The 21759-nt window shown below is 47.5% G+C and overlaps 1 protein-coding gene across 2 annotated transcripts in view; it reads left to right on the forward strand.

The window, feature by feature from the left end:
* Positions 1–10567: 10567 nt before the first annotated feature.
* The window catches only part of tmem87b (transmembrane protein 87B), an 82651-nt gene continuing 71459 nt past the window's right edge, over positions 10568–21759 (forward strand). The window contains exon 1 of one of the 2 annotated variants that reach the window (XM_085997872.1): positions 10568–10938. In XM_085997872.1, the coding sequence (XP_085853998.1) occupies positions 10801–10938 (138 nt within the window). In that variant the 5' untranslated portion in view covers positions 10568–10800. The remainder of the gene's footprint in view (positions 10939–21759) is intronic. The other variant, XM_085997871.1, reaches the window with a different exon arrangement.

A 21759-nucleotide genomic window follows, 5' to 3' on the forward strand; every position in this document is an offset into this window, starting at 1 on the left:
CCTGATTGTATTAAACATCTTCCTTATTTGTATCCAGGTCTTAAAGATATATGAGACCCCATTCACTCTCTAATTCCATCCATTCAGCTTGCACCTCTGTGTTTTCAGCGGAGGGTGGTCTTATCCATTGTATAGTTAACTGCCCTCACAACTCTGCCTTCTACCAAAATATGGTGGTGTCTTAGAATCTCTTGGGTATAGGCATTGCGAAAATAAAACATTTCTGCTATCATACGATCTCTTCAAACATCATCCATGGGACAGGGATCTCTGGTGTTGGCTTGCTTTTCAAAAGATTATTATAGCAGTTAGATGGCTTTATGTCTGGGCACAGGAACCAGCAGAACCATTTTTTCCTTCCAGCCTTTAAATGAGTGATTCTAACCCTCTATAAATCACTAGTGAAGTCACATTTGGAATATATTAAATTTCAGGCGCATTACCTTCAAAAAGATGTTGCTGTATTAGAGTCCAGGGAACAACTTGAGGCTCTAAGAGAGTTGTAGAGTTGAATTTGTTTTCATTGGGCGAAAAACTAAGGTGGGGGGGGGGGAGGAGACATGATCCAGATTTTTTAAATGTTGAGAGGCATAAATAATGTTGATTCAAGTGCACAAGTAGGGACAGAGGTTTAAAGTTAACACTTTTTCCACATTGTAGCATCAGAGGACTGAGTTATGAGGAAAGGTTGGAGCCACTTGGGCTTTTCAGTCTTGAAAGGAAGTGTCTGAGAGGTGATCTGTAATGCACTGCCCGAAAGGGTGGTGGAAGCAGATTCAATTGTAATTTCAAAAGGGAATTGGAGATATACTTGAAAAGGAGAAATTTGCAGGGCTATGAGGAAAGAGCCGGAAAGTGGGACTAATTGGGTATCTCTTTCGAAGAGCCAGTATAGGCACGATGGGCCAAATGACCTCCTTCTGTGCTGTATGATTCTATCTTACAGAGGTGTACAATGGGTAAACTGCAACAGTTAGACAAGAGGTCAGTCAGTGGTTCAAACTAGTAAAAGGTGAATTTATGCTGGTTGGATATCAGGAAGCTTTTTACAAAGAGTAATCAATACATAGGATGGTCTTCTGGATAGAGTAACAGAGATGAAAACCTTCACAGAATCATTTAAAATGAATTGGGGGGTGGGTGGAGGGAGCAAGAAAGGGCTTCAGAGTCATTATAGGTGAATAAATGAAGATGGGCTGAATAACCTTCCTCATCAACAACTATATTGTGATCAGATTCTCAGCAATAGTAGTTGACACTTTGTGTTTCTTTAAAAAGGAACTGAGTAAATTTCTGGATGGGAGTTAAAAGTTTCAGAGATAGAGGTGGTAAATTTACTCTCTGTGTTTTTCTTAATCTCACTCATTGCTGTTTATCTCACACAGTTCTCTTGGTTCCTTTGTTCATTGATTCTCGGGATGTGGGCGTCACTAGCAAGACCAGTATTTATGGCCCATCCCTCGTTACCCTTGAGTAGATGGTGGTGAGCCTTATTCTTGAACATGTGGTGAAGGTGCTCCCACAATGCCGATAGGTAGGGAGTTACAGGAGTTTGATGGTGATATAGGTCCAAGTCTGGATGGTGTGTGACTTGGAGGGGAACCTGGAGTTTATGGTGTTCCCATGCACATGTTGCCCTTGTCCTTCTCGGTCCTCCCGTGGCAGCATTTCAAAGAAGATCAGGGCAGTTCTCCCTGGTGGCCTGGCCAATATTTATCCCTCAATCAACATCACTAAAACAGATTATCTGGTCATTATCACATTGCTGTTTGTGGGACCTTGCTGTGTGCAAATTGGCTGTCGCGTTACTTTCATTACAACAGCGACTACACTTCAAAAAGTACTTCATTGGCTGTAAAGTGAGTTGGGCCATCCTGAGGTTGTGAAAGGTGCTACAGTAAACTCTTGTTTAAACGGCACTTTATCATCCGGAATACTTTAATAACCGGCAAAATAGACATATCACAATACAAAACAACACCTCAATAACCGGTAATCTTGCCGAATCCATCCAGCACTCGTTTTGCTGAGTCCGAGTCTCCCGCAGTGGCGAGTTAGTCAGTGGTGATGGTGAGTGGAAAAGCAGCACCGTGGTAGGGTATACCTCTCTGTTATCCAGAATTTTTCATCAACCGGTACCATCCTGGTCCCATAGGTGCCGGATAAGAAAAAGTTTACTGTATATAAATGCAAGTCTTTCTTTTAATGTTGATCTCAACAACAACAACTTGCATTTATATAGAGTCTTTAACGTAGTAAAACATTCCAAGGTGCTTCACAGGAGTCTTATTGGGCAAAATCTGACATGGAGCCACATAAAGAGATATTAGGACAAGTGACCAAAGCTTGGTCAAAGAGGTAGGTTTTAAGGAGCGACTTAGAGAAGAGAGAGGTAAAGAGGCAGGGAGGTTTAGGGAGGGAATTCCAGAGCTTAGGCTGCTGAAGGCATGATCACCAATGGTGGAGCGAAGCAAATTGTGGATGTGCAAGAGGCCAGAATTGCTGTATTTCTCGCTCGTTGCTGTTTCTCTCACTGCTCCCTTGCCACCGTTTCTCACACTCTCTTTATTGCTGCTGTCTTTTGTTGCTGTTTCTCAACACTGTGTCATCATTCATTTCTTGCTTTCTGATAAGGCAAGGATTAAATGATTCGCCACCAATACTGCACTTTACTTAGGCTGTGAATATTTTCTTATTATTGGGGTAGGTTTAATGTGGTACGACACAAACATGCCAAGTACTGCATCCTATATTAAATGCTAGACATACAAAGGTGAATACCAATACATTTCCTACATAATTTATGGACATTCCAATGACAGGTTTTTCCAATTATCCCTAATTTAATGTATGCTTGGGCCCAAAAATTTGATGTTTCAATCTTAACCGGGTGTTCACATTAACCAATCCTACAGTCTGTTTGGGGGACATCTGCAATTTGGAGCTCAAGATGGTACGAGCAGTCAAAACAAGCGTCTCTGATTTTTGTTCATCTCTCCCTATTTGTTTTCTTTTTTTGTGGGCTCTGCCTCCTATAGTTTGGTTCAGAGGTCAGCACCAAACAAAGTCTTGAACTAATACAAACAGATTGATATTGGCAGAGTCATTTCAAAAAGCACAGCTCAATGCACCAGATACTTTTACCTAGGCTTATCTGCTACTTGTTGCTTCCTCCAAGAGCGAGTGCATCCTGTGTGGTTCCCTGATTTATTTGGATCTTTCTCTGTTGAATGTAAACCAACAATTCTCTAAAGACAACATTTCCTGTTTTTTTCGTGCCTTTTCAGAGTGCAGGACCAAAAAACTCCCAACCACCTGGGCTGATTGCATCATTACGAAAGCAAAGTTTGAACACCTAAAAGGTAGCAGGTTCTTGATGAAGTCAGTAAATGCTCTCATTGTTGATCTTCAGTGAGACTGTTGCTGCTCCAGTGTAGTTATTAAGCCAAGTGCAAATGACTGCTAAAGATGAAGCCATAAACTGTAACATTTAGTAGAATCATGAGCTTTTTCCCCGTGCAAATTTCCTCTGGCCCCTTGTTCTATCATCACAGTTTAATTTAAATTCATATTTTGGATCTACATTTTTGCATCATGATGCCACCTTTTGGCCTTTCGAGTTTGAAATGCTCAAGTTTCTCCAGTCTGTCTTTATAACTCAGTTTTCTGATACCAGGGCTCAGTCTTATGGCTTTCTCTGTAACTCCTCCAGGGCTTAAATATTTCCCTTGTGTCTAGCTGACCAGAACTGTGCACTGTACTCTAAATGTGGTCTTAACAGAACAATGTATAGTTTAGGCATGACTTTCTCCGATTTGCTCTATTGGCCATACAGTTAGCATTCTTTTTGCTTAATCAATTGTTGCAGTTCCTACATTACAACAGTGGCTACACTTCAAAAGTACTTCATTGGCTGTAAAGCATTTTGGGATGTCCGGTGGGCATGAAGGGTGCTATATAAATGCAAGCTTTTCTTTCTTTCTTTCACTGCAGTAATTAGACATATTAATTAAGTCCGTTAAGGGTAAGGTGTTAGAGATTTTTGAGATATGTGGCTAGTTAGGACTGTGCATTGTGCAAGATCTGAGCTGACATCTGCGCAGTTACCTCTGCGTTACCTGCAGAAACCACTCTCGACCACTACTGTTGTCACTGAAACTAAAGCAAAATACTGCGGATGCTGAAAATCTGAAATAAGACAGAAAATGCTGGAAATACTCAGCAGGTCAGTCAGCATCTGTGGAGAAAAAGAGGTCGATGACCTTTCATCAGAACCGTTGTCATTAAAACACGCCACTTTTTAAAAAAACGTAAGTTATAACTTTTTCTTTCCAACATAGCTGGACTGTGCCGGCTTTTATAGACTCCCCGCTGATGACACCTTAAAAATTCTCATCCCAAAACCAACTCAAGTGGGTGCAGAACAGGGAATCGAACCTGCAGCCGCTGCTCCCTTGCTGCTCACTACACTGCTCTTCAGAGTGTGGAAAGAAAAGGAAAGGCTTGCAATCGGGTACGTTAACATAATTGTTATGTCACTGGACTAGTAATCCAGTAGGCCTGGACTAATGGAGACATGAATTCAAATCCCACCACAGCAGCTGGGGAATTTAAATTCAGTTAATAAACAAATCTGGAATAAAAAGCTAGTGTCAGTAATAGTGACCATGAAACTACCGGATTGTCGTAAAATCCCATTTGGTTCATTAATGTCCTTTAGGGAAGAAAATCTGCTGTCCTTACCTGCTCTGGCCTACATGTGACTCCAGACCCACAGCAATGTGGTTGACTCTTAACTGCCCTCTGAAATGGCCTAGCAAACCACACAGTTGTATAAGGTGACTCACCACTGTTGTGTATGTACCTTTAAGGGAATAACTGGTCTTAGACTGCAGTACCGGCAGTGACCACCCCTGTATAAAAGGCCCTAGCAGGCTTCTGTAGTTTCAGTTTCAAGCTGCCCCTTGTTCAGTAAAATACCTGTTAAACTGTTCTCCCGAAGTCCGTGTATTATTGAGGTGCGGACTTTACAGTGGCGACGAGTAAGTTCGAACTCACCTGCAGTGTGGCATCATCTCACGGGGATCTCGTCTGAAAGGAAGGTCCCGGCAGGTCGTAGTCTGAGCAATGGGCGTCGACCGAGGGCAACCGCCCAAAGAATCCATCGGTGTTTGGAGAATTGCGGGAGAGACTGTGGTTCCAGCGAATCGTGCTGGTAGCAGGTAGCGCGCTGACCCTTCCGGACTGCGGCGGGCTCAAGCTCGATCGAGCGGCTCTACAAATCGGGCCACGCAGCGTCGCCGGGAAAAGAAAACAAGAGAGAGAGGGTGGAGCGCACAGGGCGCGGTCGGTGCTCGAGAACAGGACAGCGGAGAGAAACTAAACGGGGGGGGAAGGAAAGCGAGACGCGCCGAAGCTGCGGGTCGCCGCCATTACCCCGTAGAACGCTAGGAGCAGCGTGGCAGTAAGGGGAAGAAGCAAAAGCGCGGGAGGCGCCATTTTATCCCATTGGGGAAGAAGCAAAAGCGCGGGAGGCGCCATTTTATTCCATTGGGGAAGAAGCAAAAGCACGGGAGGCACCATTTTAAATCGCCCAAGATGCCGAAAAGTGGCAGTATCACTGCTTTCGACAACGAGGTAGAAGACTGGACCACGTATGTGGAAAGAATTGAAGTGTACTGCAAGGCAAATGAGGTGGCTGATGGAAAGAGGGCGTCGGTATTATTAAATCTGATGGGTGTGAGTACGTACGGCCTATTGCGGAATTTAATTACCCCAGCTAAACCAATGGAGAAAAGTTTTGAGGAGATTGTTCATATCTTACAGGAACACCTAAGCCCTACACCACTGCTGATAGCAGAAAGATTCAAGTTCCATAAAAGAAACCAGCACAAAGATGAGAGCAATGCTGACTATCTTACGGAACTACGCAAGTTATCGAAGCACTGCCAGTTCGGAGCAGGACTGGCAGACACCTTACGGGATAAGTTTGTCTGCGGGCTCCAGCGTGAAGGAACCCAGAAACGACTACTTTCAAAAAAGGACCTGACGCTAGAACAGGCTTTCAGCGTGGCAGTATCCTACGAAGCAGCAGCACGGGGAGCTGCAGAAATACAACAGAAACCACAAGAATACAGCGCTAACGAAATGGCGTATGGAGCCGAAAAGTGCTATCGCTGCGGCAGAACAACCCATGAGCAGGACTGCTGGTTTAAAGACAAAATATGCAGGCAATGCGGGAAAACGAGACATATAGCAAGAGTCTGCAGGTCGGGAAAGAAGACCAACACGACAAGAACTACTAAGGAACAGTACAGGAAAGTAAAGAAACTGACATAGTAGTTCAGAAGATCAGGAGAGTGATAAGGACTCCGGGAGCAGGCGACTAAGTTGTTTAAAGTTACACAACGTGATCGCAAAAGAAGATCACCGAACCATTTGGGTCACCCTCATGATAGCAGGGTCCCCAGTGAAGATGGAATTGGACACAGGATCAGCCCTAACTGTCATGAATCGACGAGACTATGAGCGGCTATTCTCACACATACCCTTAAAGGACATGTCCATTGTATTGAAGACATACACGGGGCAAAAGGTCTACCCCAGAGGAAAAATAAGGGTGCCAGTTGAATATAACGGAAAGGAAACACAGAAACTATACATGTATATACTACGAGATGGAGGACCACCATTATTGGGACATGAATGGATCCGAAGACTACAATTGGATTGGCATTCCATTCTGGCACTAACTGTGACTGACAAAAAAGATGATGACGTCGCACCTGGACATCTGTCACAAATTCTATCTGACGCGGAAGAGGTGTTCCAACAAGGACTTGGGACTCTAAAAGGAGTAAAGGCAACCATAAAGATTGAGGATAACGCAACCCCAAAATTTTTCAAGGCCAGACCGGTGCCATACACGATACGCCCAGCTGTGGAAGCTGAACTGGAGAGTCTGGAGCGTTCGGGGGTGCTGTCTAAGGTGGACTGGAGCGAGTGGGCCACACCCATCGTTCCTGTAATGAAGAAAGCATTGAGCAGCACGCCTGGGGAGCCAAGGAAGGTTCGCATCTGTGGGGACTTCAAGGTGACTGTGAACCCAGTCCTGCACACAGTACAGTAGCCGCTTCCGCGGATAGTAGATATTTTCGCCTATCTGGAGGGAAACGTTTTACAAAGATTGACCTGGCTCAAGCGTATCTACAAATGGAGGTGGAAGAAGCATCTAGGAAATACCTCACGATAAACACTCACAAAGGCCTTTACCAGTACAATTGACTGGTATTTGGGGTAGCATCGGCCCCGGCTATGTGGCAGAGGGCAATGGAACAAGTCCTGCAAGGGATCCCGGGGACCCAGTGTTATTTGGACGACATCCTGGTTACGGGCGAAAATGACAATGAACACCTTGCCAACCTGGAACAGGTGCTCACGAGATTGCAGGAATATGGGCTACGAGCCAACCGTCCCAAATGCGAGTTCTTCAGGAGACAAATCTCGTATTGTGGCCACATGATTGATGAGGAAGGGTTGCATAAGTCGGCGGACAAGATTGAGGCTGTAGTCAAGGCTCCAGCACCAGAAAATGTGTCGCAACTGAGGTCGTTCCTCGGGTTGGTGAACTACTACCATAAGTTCTTGCCGAATTTATCTACAATTCTGCACCCACTGAACGCCCTCCTTCAAACTGGTGTAACATGGAAATGGAGTGATGAGTGTAAGCGTGCCTTTCAGGAATGTAAATGCCAAATCACTTCAAAAGAAGTATTGGCCCACTACAACCCAACACTACCGATTCGGTTGGCATGTGATGCGTCACCTTACGGCATTGGAGCGGTGCTGTCACACAAATTCCGTGACGGTTCAGAGAGGCCAATAGCCTTTGCATCGCGCTCGCTAACCTCAGCCGAGCGTAACTACGCCCAGATTGACAGGGAGGCCCTCAGCCTGGTGTGGGGGTTGAAGAAGTTCAATCACTACCTGAACGGGCAGAAATTCACCCTACTGACTGATCATCAACCCCTGGTCTCAATTTTTAACCCAAAGGGCGTTCCGGTGATGACGGCGCAACGGCTGCAAAGATGGTCACTGTTTCTAGGGGCACATCAGTATGACATAGAGTACAAAGGTACGAAACAACATGGAAACGCTGATGGGCTGTCGCGCCTACCGTTGCCTACGGCGGAAGAAGCACCTGCAGTGGACCCGGTGGAGATATTCCACGTGACCATAGTCGAATGTTTGCCTGTTACAAACGCAAGTATTAAGAAGGAAACCCGAAATGACCCGACACTCTCTCGGGTCTATGATTTGACGGTGAAGGGATGGCCAGCATCACTGTTGCCAGCATTCTCGCCAAGGAGGGAACAGCTGTCAGTGTGCCGGGGAACCTTGATGTGTGGATCCCGAGTGGTAATTCCACCCAAGTTGAGAGATAGAGTACTCAATGAGCTTCACGAGGGTCATCTGGGAGGGGTAAAAATGAAGAGCCTAGCCAGGGCGTTTGTGTGGTGGCCGGGAATCGATAAAGAAATTGAGGATATGACCAAGAGATGCACAGGATGCCAGAAGGTCCAAAACGCTCCACCACAGGCCCCGCTACATCCATGGGAGTGGCCCTCATCTCCATGGCAACGGGTACACATTGATTTCGTTGGTCCATTTATGGACTCAATGCTTCTAATCGCTGTGGACGCGCATTCGAAATGGCCAGAGGTCATTAAAATGTCCTCCACCACCACGGAGAAAACTATTGCAGTCCTAAGGACCATCTTCGCCAGGAATGGGTTGCCAGAACAGATTTGTTCTGACAATGGCCCACAGTTTGTGTCTGAGGATTTCCGGAGGTTCCTGAAGAATAATGGGGTGAAACATTACACATCTGCCCCATATCATCCAGCCACAAATAGATTGGCTGAGAGGTTTGTTCAGACCTTTAAAAAGGCCATAAAGGCAATGTATAATGACGACATACCACTGCAACACAAGGTGGAAAACTTCCTGTTTGCTTACCGGAATGCGACACATGCAGTAACCAACCAAACTCCAGCCGTACTGTTTTTCAACCGGAGACTAAGATGTCGCTTGGATTTGCTCAAACCAAACATAAGACGAGATGTTGAGGATAAGCAGTTCCAGTACATAAATGAGAAGCCAACCAGGAGCTTCAAGATAGGGCAACCAGTCTTGGCCCACGACTACTTTACAGAAAAATGGCAGCCAGGCATGATATGCACACAGCAGGGACCACTAATGTACACAGTGGATGTTGGAGAGAGCATCGTGAGATGCTATGCTGACCAGATTCTAGAGTCCCAGGAACAAGCCAAACCTGTACCACAAGCATGTGCACCTGGTAATGAGCCCGAAGTACAGATTGCGTCTACCTCAGAAGCAGGGGTATTGGAAGCTGACGAACCAACCAATGACAATGAGCCAGAATGGACTCCACCGCCAGAACAGGATACTCGAGAAAGGCGCTATCCAGTCCGGATCAGGAAGCCTCCTCAAAGACTGAACTTATAAATGACTATTTCAGTTGATGTATATATTACTGAGAAAATTGTAATTGTAATTAGTTATTATTTAGTTGTTAAATGAATGTTATGTACTGTTTATCTAAAAGGGGAGGAATTGTTGTGTATGTACCTTTAAGGGAATAACTGGTCTTAAACTGCAGTACCGGCAGTGACCACCCCTGTATAAAAGGCCCTAGCAGGCTTCTGTAGTTTCAGTTTCAAGCTGCCTCTTGTTCAGTAAAATACCTGTTAAACTGTTCTCCTGAAGTCCGTGTATTATTGAGGCGCGGACTTTACAACCACCACCTTCTCTAGGGCAATTAGGAACGGGCAATAAATGCTGGCCTTGCTGGCGACGCCCACATCCCAGGAACTAATAAATTTTAAAAAATTTATACAGCACCTTTCAGGACCACCGGATGTCCCAAAGCGCTTTGCTGCCAATGCAGTACTTTTAGACGCGTAGTCACTGTTCTGATGTGGGAAACGCTGGCAACCAATTGGCTCACAGCAAGCTAACCAATGTGATAAATGACCAGATCATCTGTTTTTTTGGTGGTGCTGGTTGAGGGGATAGAAACATAGAAGATAGGATAGAAACATAGAAGATAGGAGCAGGAGTAGGCCATTCGGCCCCTCAAGCCTGCTCCCATTTAATGAGATCATGGTTGATCATCCAAACCCTGTCCCTGCTTTCTCCCCATACCCCTTGATTCCTTTAGCCTTAAGAAATATATCTAACTCCTTCTTGAATATATTTAATGAATTGGCCTCTACTGTCTTCTATGGTCGAGAATTCCACAGGTTCACCACTGCCTGGGTGAATAAATATTGGCTTCAGGACACCGACTCCCCTGTTCGTCTTCAAAATAGTGGCCGTGGGATCTTTCACGTCCACCTGAGCGGGCTGACGGGGCCGCGGTTTATCGGCCCCTCCGACAGCGCCGTGCACCTGCCGAGTCTCCAGCGACCAATCGCCGGAGGGCAAACCCAGACGTCTAGACGTGCGCACGCGCAATCGAGCTGGCAGTTACTCTCTCTTATTTTAAAAAAATCAAACAAAGCTCATTGTGAGCGCGAGGCTCGGTTGTTGCGCCCGGGAAGGAGCGGGCTCGAGGCCCGGCGTTGCTGCTGCGTGTTGTCATTGTTCTCTGGCCCCGCCCCCTTCCATCCGTCGGTCCAGGAGCCCCGCCGCCGGCAGGTAAAGCGCATGACGTCAGCGGGTGACAGGTGAGCAGCAGCGAGTCCTGCCCGCCGGCCTCGCAATCGCGGAAATATGGCCTCAGGCGGCCGGCCGGGACGAGGGGAGGCAAAGCAGGCCCGGCTCCTCTCGGTTTTTTATTTTTACGCCCTCTCTCTTCGCGACGTCGAGGCGGTACCGGAGCCCGGTTTGTGGAGCCAGATGGTGGGGCCGGTGAGTGTTGACCTATTATAATAATAATGCTGTTGCTGGTGTCTTCACTCCCGAGTGGTGTCGGCGTCGTCGAGTCGGGTGGCTGCTGTGCTGATTCGGGTTTATCTATAACTTGGCGGACCGAGCCGGCCTGCGATGCAGTGTGTGTGTGTAGACTGAACCCAGGAGCGGCCACAGTGATTCCTAAAACAACTGCGCACATTGGCGATGGTGCGGACAGTTCGTCTGGGGTTATTCGAGGTGACCAACTGCTATGTAACCCAAGGGTTGGCTGCAGCTATTCACACGCACAAGAGTCATAACCAAAGCACATCTCAATCATGCATTTTATAAATATAAATATGAATGTGTGTATTAGTGTAAAATAGACGTCCATAAGTGGGAACAGCTTCCTCAATATGAGAAACCATGACGAAAAGCTATCCATGAAGACGCCTCCTACTATGAAGCCTGTCAAACCCCAGATGAGGATTTCCAACCCGGTGTGTCCAGCATTCACTGTTCAATCTGCGGACACTCATTTTGAGCAAAAATAGGTCTCATCGGTCATCAAAGAACTTGGCTGCAAAAAGTGATATCCTGGCTATCTTTGATATAAGAACATAAGAAATAGGAGCAGGAGTAGGCCAATCGGCCCCTCGAGCCTGCTCCGCCATTCAATAAGATCATGGCTGATCTGATCCTAACTGCCAATCCACTATCACAGAACCATCTCCTGAATCTAACAGAATTAGACACACGAAATAGGAGCAGGATCAGGCTACACGGCCCCTGGGCCCGCTCCGCTACCCACAGGGCCATGACCGATCCGAACCTAGACTCATGTCCAAATTCCTGCCCGCTCCCCGTAACCCTTAATTCCCTTTACTTCTAGGAAACTGTCTATTTCTGTTTTAAATTTATGTAATGATGTAGCTTCTACAGCTTTTTGGGGCAGCATATTCCATGGACCTACCACCCTCTGAGTGAAGTAGTTCCTCCTCATCTCAGTTTTGAAAGAGCAGCCCCTTATTCTAAGACTATGCCCCCTAGTTCTAGTTTCACCCATCATCGGGAACATCCTCCCCGCATCCACCCGATCCAATCCCTTCACAATCTTAATATGTTTCAATAAGATCGCCTCTCATTCTTCTGAACTCCAATGAGTAGAGTCCCAATCTACTCAACCTCTCCTCATATGTCCATCCCCTCATCCCCGGGATTAACCGAGTGAACCTTCTTTGTACTGACTCGAGAGCAAGTATGTCCTTTCTTAAGTATGGACACCAAAACTGTACGCAGTATTCCAGGTGTGGTCTCACCAATTCCTTGTACAACTGAAGCAATACCTCCCTATTTTTATATTCTATCCCCCTAGCAATGAAAGCCAACATTCCATTGGCCTTCTTAATCACTTGCTGCACCTGCATACTAACCTTTTGAGTTTCGTGCACCAGGACCCCCAGATCCCTTTGTACTTCAGTACTTTCCAGTTTCTTGCCATTAAGATAATAACTTGCTCTACGATTTTTCCTGCCAAAGTGCATAACCTCACACTTTCCAGTATTGTATTCCATCTGCCAAATCTCTGCCCACTTACTTAGCCTGTCGATGTCCCCTTGCAGGTTTTTTATGTCCTCCTCACTCACTACTTTCCCTCCCATCTTAGTATCATCTGCAAACTTTGATATGTTACACTCGGTCCCCTCCTCCAAATCGTTAATATAGATTGTAAAGAGTTGGGGACCCAGCACTGACCCCTGCGGAACACCACTAGTTACTGATTGCCAGTCTGAGAATGAACCATTTATCCCAACTCTCTGCCTTCTGTTAGATAGCCAATCCTCTATCCATGCCAGAATATTACCCCCAATCCTGTGATTTTTTTATCTTAAGCAATAATCTTTTGTGTGGCACCTTGTCAAATGCCTTTTGGAAGTCTAAATACACTACGTCCACTGGTTCCCCTTTATCCACCCTATATGTTACTTCCTCAAAGAACTCCAGCAAATTTGTCAAACATGACTTCCCCTTCATAAAACCATGCTGACTTTGTCTTATTAAATTATGATTATCCAAATGTCCTGTTACTGTCTCCTTAATAATGGACTCCAAAATTTTACCTACCACAGATGTTAGGCTAACCGGTCTATAGTTTCCAGCCTTCTGTCTACTGCCCTTTTTAAATAAGGGTGTTACATTAGCAGTTTTCCAGTCTGCCGGGACCTTTGCCGAGTCCAGGGAGTTTTGGAAAATTATTACCAATGCATGTATAACCCAAACCAGGCACTGTCGTGTTCAGTTGCTGTTGGATAATATTTTGGTGTGCCATTTGACTTTGAAACATTTTAAGAATTGTTCAGAAGCATTGGTGTATTGATTGCTGAGTTTAATTTGAGAAATGTGCTAGACTTGTAATTTGTGAGTGGCAGACACAAGTGAAAATTATGTAGATCTTTCTCTCGAGTGAAGTTATACAAATTGTGCATCACAAATATGGTTATTTTGGGTTAAGTAAGGGTATTGTACTGGGTAACCCAATTGTGCCCCCCCCCCCCAATAGTTTCTCCTGGTCATTTCATATAATGGATATAGAATCATACAGCTCAGAAGCAGGCCATTTGGCCCATCATGCCTGAGCCAGCTGTTTGAAAGAGCTATTCAATTATCCCCAATCCCCTGCCCTTTCCCCATAGCCCTGCAAATGTTTCCCTTTTGAAAGTTATTATTGAATCCTTGTGTGTATGAATACTTCAGAAACCTTTGTACATCACTTGACGAGTGGACAAAGTAGGATGACATTGACAGGGTGGTACAGGTTTTGTCTTTGGTGTCACATAGGTACATACCATGGAGCCTGAGGGACACAAATAAAGGTTAAATCTATTTTCCTGTTAAATTCAGTATATATCAATGCCTGACACTAACAGATCCTAGTGTCCAGATTTAGTATTTATCCATTATGGAAATAGTGCTAAAAACAGCCCTCTTCAAGCTCACGGATCATAAAATTCAAACAGGACAGCCATAAAATAAGAAATACAAGTGTAAATAGGACTGAGTTGCCTGGGCTTTGAGGGACAGATTGACAGGGCTAGCAGGCTGCACATTTGACACTCCTGACGCAGGGCAGGGGGATCGAATTTCAGCATACCTAAATCATTAATGGCATTAGCCATAATCTTAGAAGTTCACAGCAGAAGGCCATTTAGCCTATTATGTCTGCTAGAGCATTCCAGCCATTCCCTATGACAAAGATTTTCATGCTCCAACAACTCTTTGTAAAATAATTTTATCCTAACCTCTCATCATTCTCTTAGTGATCATTTTAAATTGATGACCCTTCATCACTGGCTTCCCAAGCAGAGGAAATCGTTTTTCCCCTATTCATTCTATCAAAACACTTAATTAATTTAAAAACCTCTATTAAATCCTCTTAGTCTTTGTGGTAAACCACGTTCACTATCGTATCACTGTTAGTAGTTAGCACTGTTCACCACTGTTCGTTATAACTGTATCACTGACCACTATTGTATCACGGTACGAGGTCGCCTCTTGCCACACTGCTATACCTGGGATGACCACTGCCGACTCCGCCTTGGCTCCACCCACCAGGCCAGGTATAAAGGTGAGCGACTGGCTGGTATTCCTCCTGCTTGGATCGGATCACCCACGAGAGTGGGCTCTGTTATTTAGTCAATAAAAACCTTTAGTCACCTTCGTAACTCTTCGCCTTTTATTGGAGGAATTGATAGGTATATCAATTTTATTGACTAAATTTAATGATGTCCGACAACGAGTCACAACCGGCGGAGGAGCCACCAGCGCAGCTCCCAGGAGCACAGCCACACCAGCCAGCTTGGCTGCGAGCCCTCAGACCGCCGTACCTGGACCTGAACCCACGAGCAGCAAACTCAGCCGCAGACTTTAAACACTGGCTGGTCTGCTTCGAATCATACCTGAGAGAATCCAGCGTCCCTCAGGCATCCAAACTAAGTGTCCTGCAGGCACAACTGAGCCCGAGAGTATACACTCTCATCGAGGACATGACTACCTACGAGACCGCCATCAACCTGCTGAAACAGAAGTACCGGACCCCGGTAAACTACATGTACGCTAGGCACCTCCTAAGATCACGGCCGCAACAGCCAGGAGAATCAGTAGCCGAATTCTCACAGGCGCTATATGCACTCGCCAGGAACTGTGAGTTTAAATCGGTGTCGGCAGCCGAAAATACTGAAGATAATATCCGCGACGCATTCCTGAAAGGCCTACGGTCCGAGTACTCACGGCAAAGACTGCTGGAAGCTAAAGACCTCAGCATGGAAAAAGCTGAAGCCCTCGCTATCTCCCTGGAAGTGGCCCACCAAGATCAGGAAGCATTCACCAGGTACTGCTCGCGACCCTGGGACTCGGGCCCGACCCCTACCACAGCACCCTTCCCAGCGCCGCCCCCGGGACCTACCTCTGCGTCGGCGTCCCGGACCCGACCGGCCCCGCCACCCCCGGCACCGGCCCCGACATCGGGCATCCGCGATCGGGCCGCCGGCTGTTTTTTTTGTGGCCAGGAGAAGCACCCGAGGTCGCGCTGCCCAGCCAAGAACTCCATATGTAAAACCTGCCTGAAGAAAGGCCACTTCTCCAAGGCCTGCAGGAGCGGATCCTCAGAGGCCAGCAGTGCCGCATGCGAACTATGGGGGCGGCCATCTTCGTTTAGGGCAACTGAGGCCAGCATCCCCACACATGAGTCATGGGGGCGGCCATCTTTGTTTATGGCAACTGAGGCCAGCATCCCCACACATGAGTCATGGGGGCGGCCATCTTCGTTTAGGGCAACTGAGGCCAGCATCCCCACACATGAGTCATGGGGGCGGCCATCTTTGATTAAGGCAACCGACCCCAATAGTGCCTCATGGGGCCCTACCTCGTGGGAGACGCCATTTTACTCACCACGCCCGACCGCCTCGCCCGCAGATGACAACGACTCGCTCAGCTACACACTAGCTTCCGTCACCCTGGACCAAGCCCGCCCGCACCATCTGTCCAAGTCAATGATGGACATCAAAGTGAACGGCCACGCCACGACCTGCCTGTTCGACAGCGGAAGCACGGAGAGCTTCATCCACCCAGACACGGTGAGCCACTACTCCCTCTCTGTCCTACCAACGCGCAGCCGAATCTCGATGGCATCGAGGTCCCACGCCACGGACATCAGCGGCTACTGTGTCGTGACCCTGTCGGTTAAGGGCACGGAGTATAAAAACTTTAAACTCCTCGTCCTCCCCCATCTCTGCGCTGCCGTCCTACTAGGGCTGGACTTCCAATCCCACCTCCAAAGCGTAACCCTAGCATACGGTGGACCCCTCCCCCCACTCACAGTCAACAACCAGCAAACGTTAAACCGCCCACCGCGTAACACCTGCAGCCTCTCCACCCTCAAGGTCCCGCCACCCTCTCTGTTTGCTAACCTTACCCCTGACTGCAAACCCGTCGCTACCAAAAGCAGGCGGTATAGCGCCGGGGACAGAGCCTTCATTAGCTCTGAGGTGCGGCGCCTCCTGAAAGAGGGCATTATCGAGGGGAGCAGCAGCCCCTGGCGTGCCCAGGTCGTAGTCGTAAAGACCGGCGATAAAAACCGCCTGGTCATCGACTACAGCCAGACCATAAACAGATATACCCAGCTGGACGCATACCCCCTCCCCCGCATATCTGACATGGTCAATCAGATTGCACAGTATAAAGTATTCTCGACCATCGACCTGAAGTCGGCCTACCACCAACTCCCTATCCACCCTGAGGACCGCCAGTATACCGCCTTTGAGGCGAATGGGCGCCTATACCACTTCCTTAGGGTCCCCTTCGGTGTCACTAATGGGGTCTCGGTCTTCCAAAGGGAGATGGACCAGATGGTTGACCAGAACGAACTGCAGGCTACATTCCCCTACCTAGATAACGTCACTATCTGCGGCCGCGACCGGCAGGAACATGACGCGAATCTGGAGAAATTCCTCCGTACGGCCCAACGGCTGAACCTCACCTACAATAAGGAGAAATGCGTGTTTAACACCACGCGCCTTGCCATCCTCGGCTGCGTAGTGGAGAACGGAATCATCGGCCCCGACCCCGAAAGAATGCGCCCCCTCATGGAGCTACCCCTCCCCCACTGCCCTAAAGCACTTAGGAGAACCCTGGGGCTTTTCGCCTACTATGCCCAATGGGTACCCAATTACGCGGACAAAGCCAGACCCCTCCTGAAAGCCACTTCCTTCCCCCTCACGGAGGAGGCGTGCGCGGCCTTCTCCCTCATTAAGGGAGACATAGCCAAGGCCACGATGCACGCAGTGGACGAGTCCATCCCCTTTCAGGTGGAGAGCGACGCATCCGACTTCGCCTTAGCCGCCACCCTAAACCAGGAGGGGAGGCCAGTGGCCTTCTTCTCAAGGACCCTACAGGGCCCCGAGATCCGACATTCGTCGGTCGAGAAAGAGGCCCAGGCGATCGTGGAGGCAGTACGGCGCTGGAGGCACTACCTGGCAGGCAAACGATTTACCCTCCTCACCGACCAGCGTTCGGTGGCTTTCATGTTTAATAACAAGCTGAAGGGCAAAATCAAGAATGACAAGATTTTGAGATGGAGAATCGAGCTCTCCACCTACGATTATGAGATCTTGTACCGGCCAGGCAAGCTGAACGAATCCCCTGATGCCCTTTCACGAATGACATGCGCCAGCGCGCATATCGATAGGCTTCAGACCCTCCACGACCAGCTCTGCCACCCCGGAGTCACCAGACTCTACCATTTCATTAAGGCCCGCAACCTGACCTACTCCATCGAGGAGGTCAGGACCATGACCAGGAACTGCCAGACCTGTGCGGAGTGCAAACCGCACTTCTATAGGCCGGACCGAGCAAGCCTGATCAAGGCCACCCGCCCCTTCGAGCGCCTGAGCATCGACTTTAAGGGGCCCCTCCCGTCCTCTGACCGTAATGTGTACTTCCTCAACATCGTTGATGAGTACTCCCGTTTCCCCTTTGCCTTCCCCTGCCCCGACATGACCAGTAGCACGGTCATTAAGTGCCTGAATGCCCTCTTCGCCTTGTTCGGGTTCCCGAACTATATACACAGCGACCGGGGCTCCTCCTTCATGAGCGAGGAACTCCGGCAATTCCTCCTAGAGAGAGGTATTGCAGCAAGCAGGACCACCAGCTACAACCCCAGAGGTAACGGTCAGGTGGAAAGAGAGAACGCGACGGTATGGAAGGCCGTCCTCTTAGCCTTAAAGTCTAAGGGCCTCCCAACCTCCCGCTGGCAAGAAGTCCTCCCGACAGCGCTGCACTCCATCCGGTCATTACTTTGCACGGCCACTAACACCACCCCCCATGAACGAATGTTCGTTTTCCCCAGGAAGTCGACTACGGGAACCACTCTACCAACCTGGCTGACCGCCCCGGGGCCGGTCTGGCTGCGGAAACACGTGAGGACCCATAAAACGGACCCCCTGGTCGAGAGGGTGAACCTCCTGCACGCCAACCCCCAGTACGCCTACGTGGCGTACCCAGACGGGCGGGAGGACACTGTCTCCCTACGAGACCTCGCACCCTCAGCCGATCCGGAAACACCGCCACCACCCCCCCCAACCTCAGTCCAGGTAGACGGCATGCCGGAACCCCACGAGCCCTCGCCGACCACGCAAACACCAGCATCAACACCGGATAAGGCACCAGCACCGGATAAGGCAACACCACCGCTGCGGCGATCGGAGAGGCTTACGAAGCCTCCGGACAGACTGACCTACCAGAATTGGTAGTACACTTCACCCCGCCGGACTTAATTCTAAACAAGGGGTGAATGTGGTAAACCACGTTCACTATCGTATCACTGTTAGTAGTTAGCACTGTTCACCACTGTTCGTTATAACTGTATCACTGACCACTATTGTATCACGGTACGAGGTCGCCTCTTGCCACACTGCTATACCTGGGATGACCACTGCCGACTCCGCCTTGGCTCCACCCACCAGGCCAGGTATAAAGGTGAGCGACTGGCTGGTATTCCTCCTGCTTGGATCGGATCACCCACGAGAGTGGGCTCTGTTATTTAGTCAATAAAAACCTTTAGTCACCTTCGTAACTCTTCGCCTTTTATTGGAGGAATTGATAGGTATATCAGTCTTCTCTATGCAAGTGGAAATCGTCCCAATATCTCAAGATTCTACTCCTGACTATAGTTTACAATTTTGGTAAATCTGCACTGTACACTCTGTATGGCTTTAATATCCTTTCTACTTCCACCTCTTGCACTGTGCGCCTCCACCCCTGCCTCAGCCCATCTGGAACATAGGAATAGGAGTAAGACATTCAGACCTGCTCTGCCATTCAATTAGATCATGGCTGATCTGCAGCTCAGCTCCGCTCCATTTTCCTGCCCTTGCTCCACATCCTTTGATACCTTTACCAAACAAAAATCTATTGATCTCAGTCTTGAAAGCTCCAATTGATCCAGCAGCCACAGCTTTTGGGGGAGAAAGTTCCAAACTTCTTCTACCCTTTGTATGAAAAAGTGTTTCCTGAATGGCCGAGCTCTAATTTTAAGATTTTGCTGCCTTGTTCTTGATTTCTACCACCAGAGGAAATAGTTTCTCTGTATCTACCCTATCAAATCCTTTTAACATTTTAAACACCTCGATCAAATCGCCCCTTAATCTCCTATACTCAAGGAATACAAGCCAAGTTTATGCATCCTGTCCTCATAATTTAACCCTCTGAGCTCTGGTATAGTTCTGGTGATTCTGTGCTGCACTCCCTCCAAGGCCATTAAATCTTTCCTGAGCTGCGGTGCCCAAAGCTCCAGAAAGCGTCTAACCAAGGCTCAACATAACTGAAGCGTAACTTCCGCCCCTTTCAATCCAGACTCCTTGAAATGGCCAACATTCCATTAGCCTTTTTGTACCTATTTACTGACTTTTAATGTGTACTTGGACACCCAAATCTCTCGACTTCTCTACAATTCCTAGGTTCTCACCATCTGCTGCTGAAACTCTCATCCTTTCACTTCCAGGCCCGACCGCTCTCCAGGCTGGCTTCCAATCCTCCATGCTCTGTAGACTTCACATCATTCAGATCTCTGTTGCCTATATTCTATCCCATATCAAGTCCTTCTCTCCCATCACTCCTGTCCTCGCTGAGCTACAATGGCTCCAGACCCACAACACTTCCAATTTAAAATGTTCATCCTCATGTTTAAACCTTTTAATGGCCTTGCCCATCCCTATTTCTGTAAGCTCCAACAACCCTGCCCAGAACTCTGTGTTTGTCTGATTCGGGCATTCTGTGTTTCCTTCCCACCCCCACCTTCTTGCCCTGCCGTTGGTGGCTGTGCCTTAAGCTGTGTGATCCCCAAACTCTGGAATTTCCACTCTCAAATACTTTGCCTCTCCACCTCCCTCTCCTCCTTGAAGATTGTCTGTACTCCCCACCTCTTTAACCAAGCATTTTGTCACCTTTTAAGACGTTCCTTTAAAAGCTACCTTTTTGACCAGGTTTTTGGTCACCTGGTCTAACATCTGCTAATGTGGCTCAATGACGGATTCTATCTGAGAATGCTGTTTTGAAGTGCCTTGGGACATTTTACTATATTAAAGGTGCTATGTAAATACAAGTTGTTTTTGCTATAATGGGGCACCCAAAACTGTACACGGTACTCTTAACTGTGGCATCAACATTTTTTCATAAAAAATGATTACTTCTTTAGCCTTGTACTCTAGTCCCCATTTATAAAACCTAGAATTCTGTTGGTCTTTATTTATGACTTTTATCTATCTGCATGTCTTTTCAGGAAATTATACAATTGAACCCTGAGGTGTCTGTGTTCACCCCATATCCTTCATTGTCTTTCCATTAAGTGTATACTCCCATTTCTTGTTTTTCTTCCCAAAATATATGATCTCTTATTTGGAATCCTACAGCACAGAAGGCCGTTTGGCCCATCGTGCCAGCTCTTTGAAAGATCTGTTAGTCCCACTTGCCTGCCCTTTCCCCATAGCCCTGCAATTTTTTCCTTTCAGGTATTTATCCACTTCCGTTTTGAAAGTTACTATAGAATCTGCTTCCACCACCCTTTCAGGCAGTGAATTCCAGATCATCGTAACTCGCTGTGTTTTTAAAAAAAAAACCCCAGCTCATCAAGCCTCTGGTTCTTTTGCCAATTACTGTAAATCTGTGTCCTCTGGTTACCGACCCTTCTGCCATTGGAAACAGTTTCTCCTTGTTTACTCTAGCAAAACCCTTCATGATTTTGAACACCTCTATTAAATCACCACTTAACCTTCTCTGCTCTAAGCAGAACAACCCCACATTACCCACATTAAATTGCACCTGCCGCCTTCTCTGCACATCTACTTTTGTCATCAACCAATTTTGAGACTTTTTTCCCTTACGCAAGTCCTGATCATTATATGTGCCAATAACAAAAGTGCACCCAGCACTTTCAACCCTTCAGTCCGAGCAAAACCCATTTCCTGTCTGTCGACTAGCTTTCTATCCACACTAATATTTCCTCTGGTACCTTACGCCTGCATTTTTCTAACAAGCCTCTTGTGAGACATCATATCGAATGCCTTCTGAAAAACTTTATACACTACATCTACTATTTCCATGAACTATCCAGTCACTTCTTCAAAAAAAAACTCTCTTAAATTTGTCAAACAGACTTTGCCTTTGAGAAATCTGTGCTGGTTGTCCTTGATTAGCGCATGGCTTTCTAAATGGCTGCTAACTTTATCTTGAATTATGGAGTTTATGGCCTAGAAATGGGGCGCCAGGGCGCCGGAAGTAGTCGCGGCC

The sequence above is a fragment of the Somniosus microcephalus genome, chromosome 9 (assembly GCF_052327205.1).
Source record: "Somniosus microcephalus isolate GS21.2 chromosome 9, FLI_Smic_1.0, whole genome shotgun sequence".
Lineage (NCBI taxonomy): Eukaryota > Metazoa > Chordata > Chondrichthyes > Squaliformes > Somniosidae > Somniosus > Somniosus microcephalus.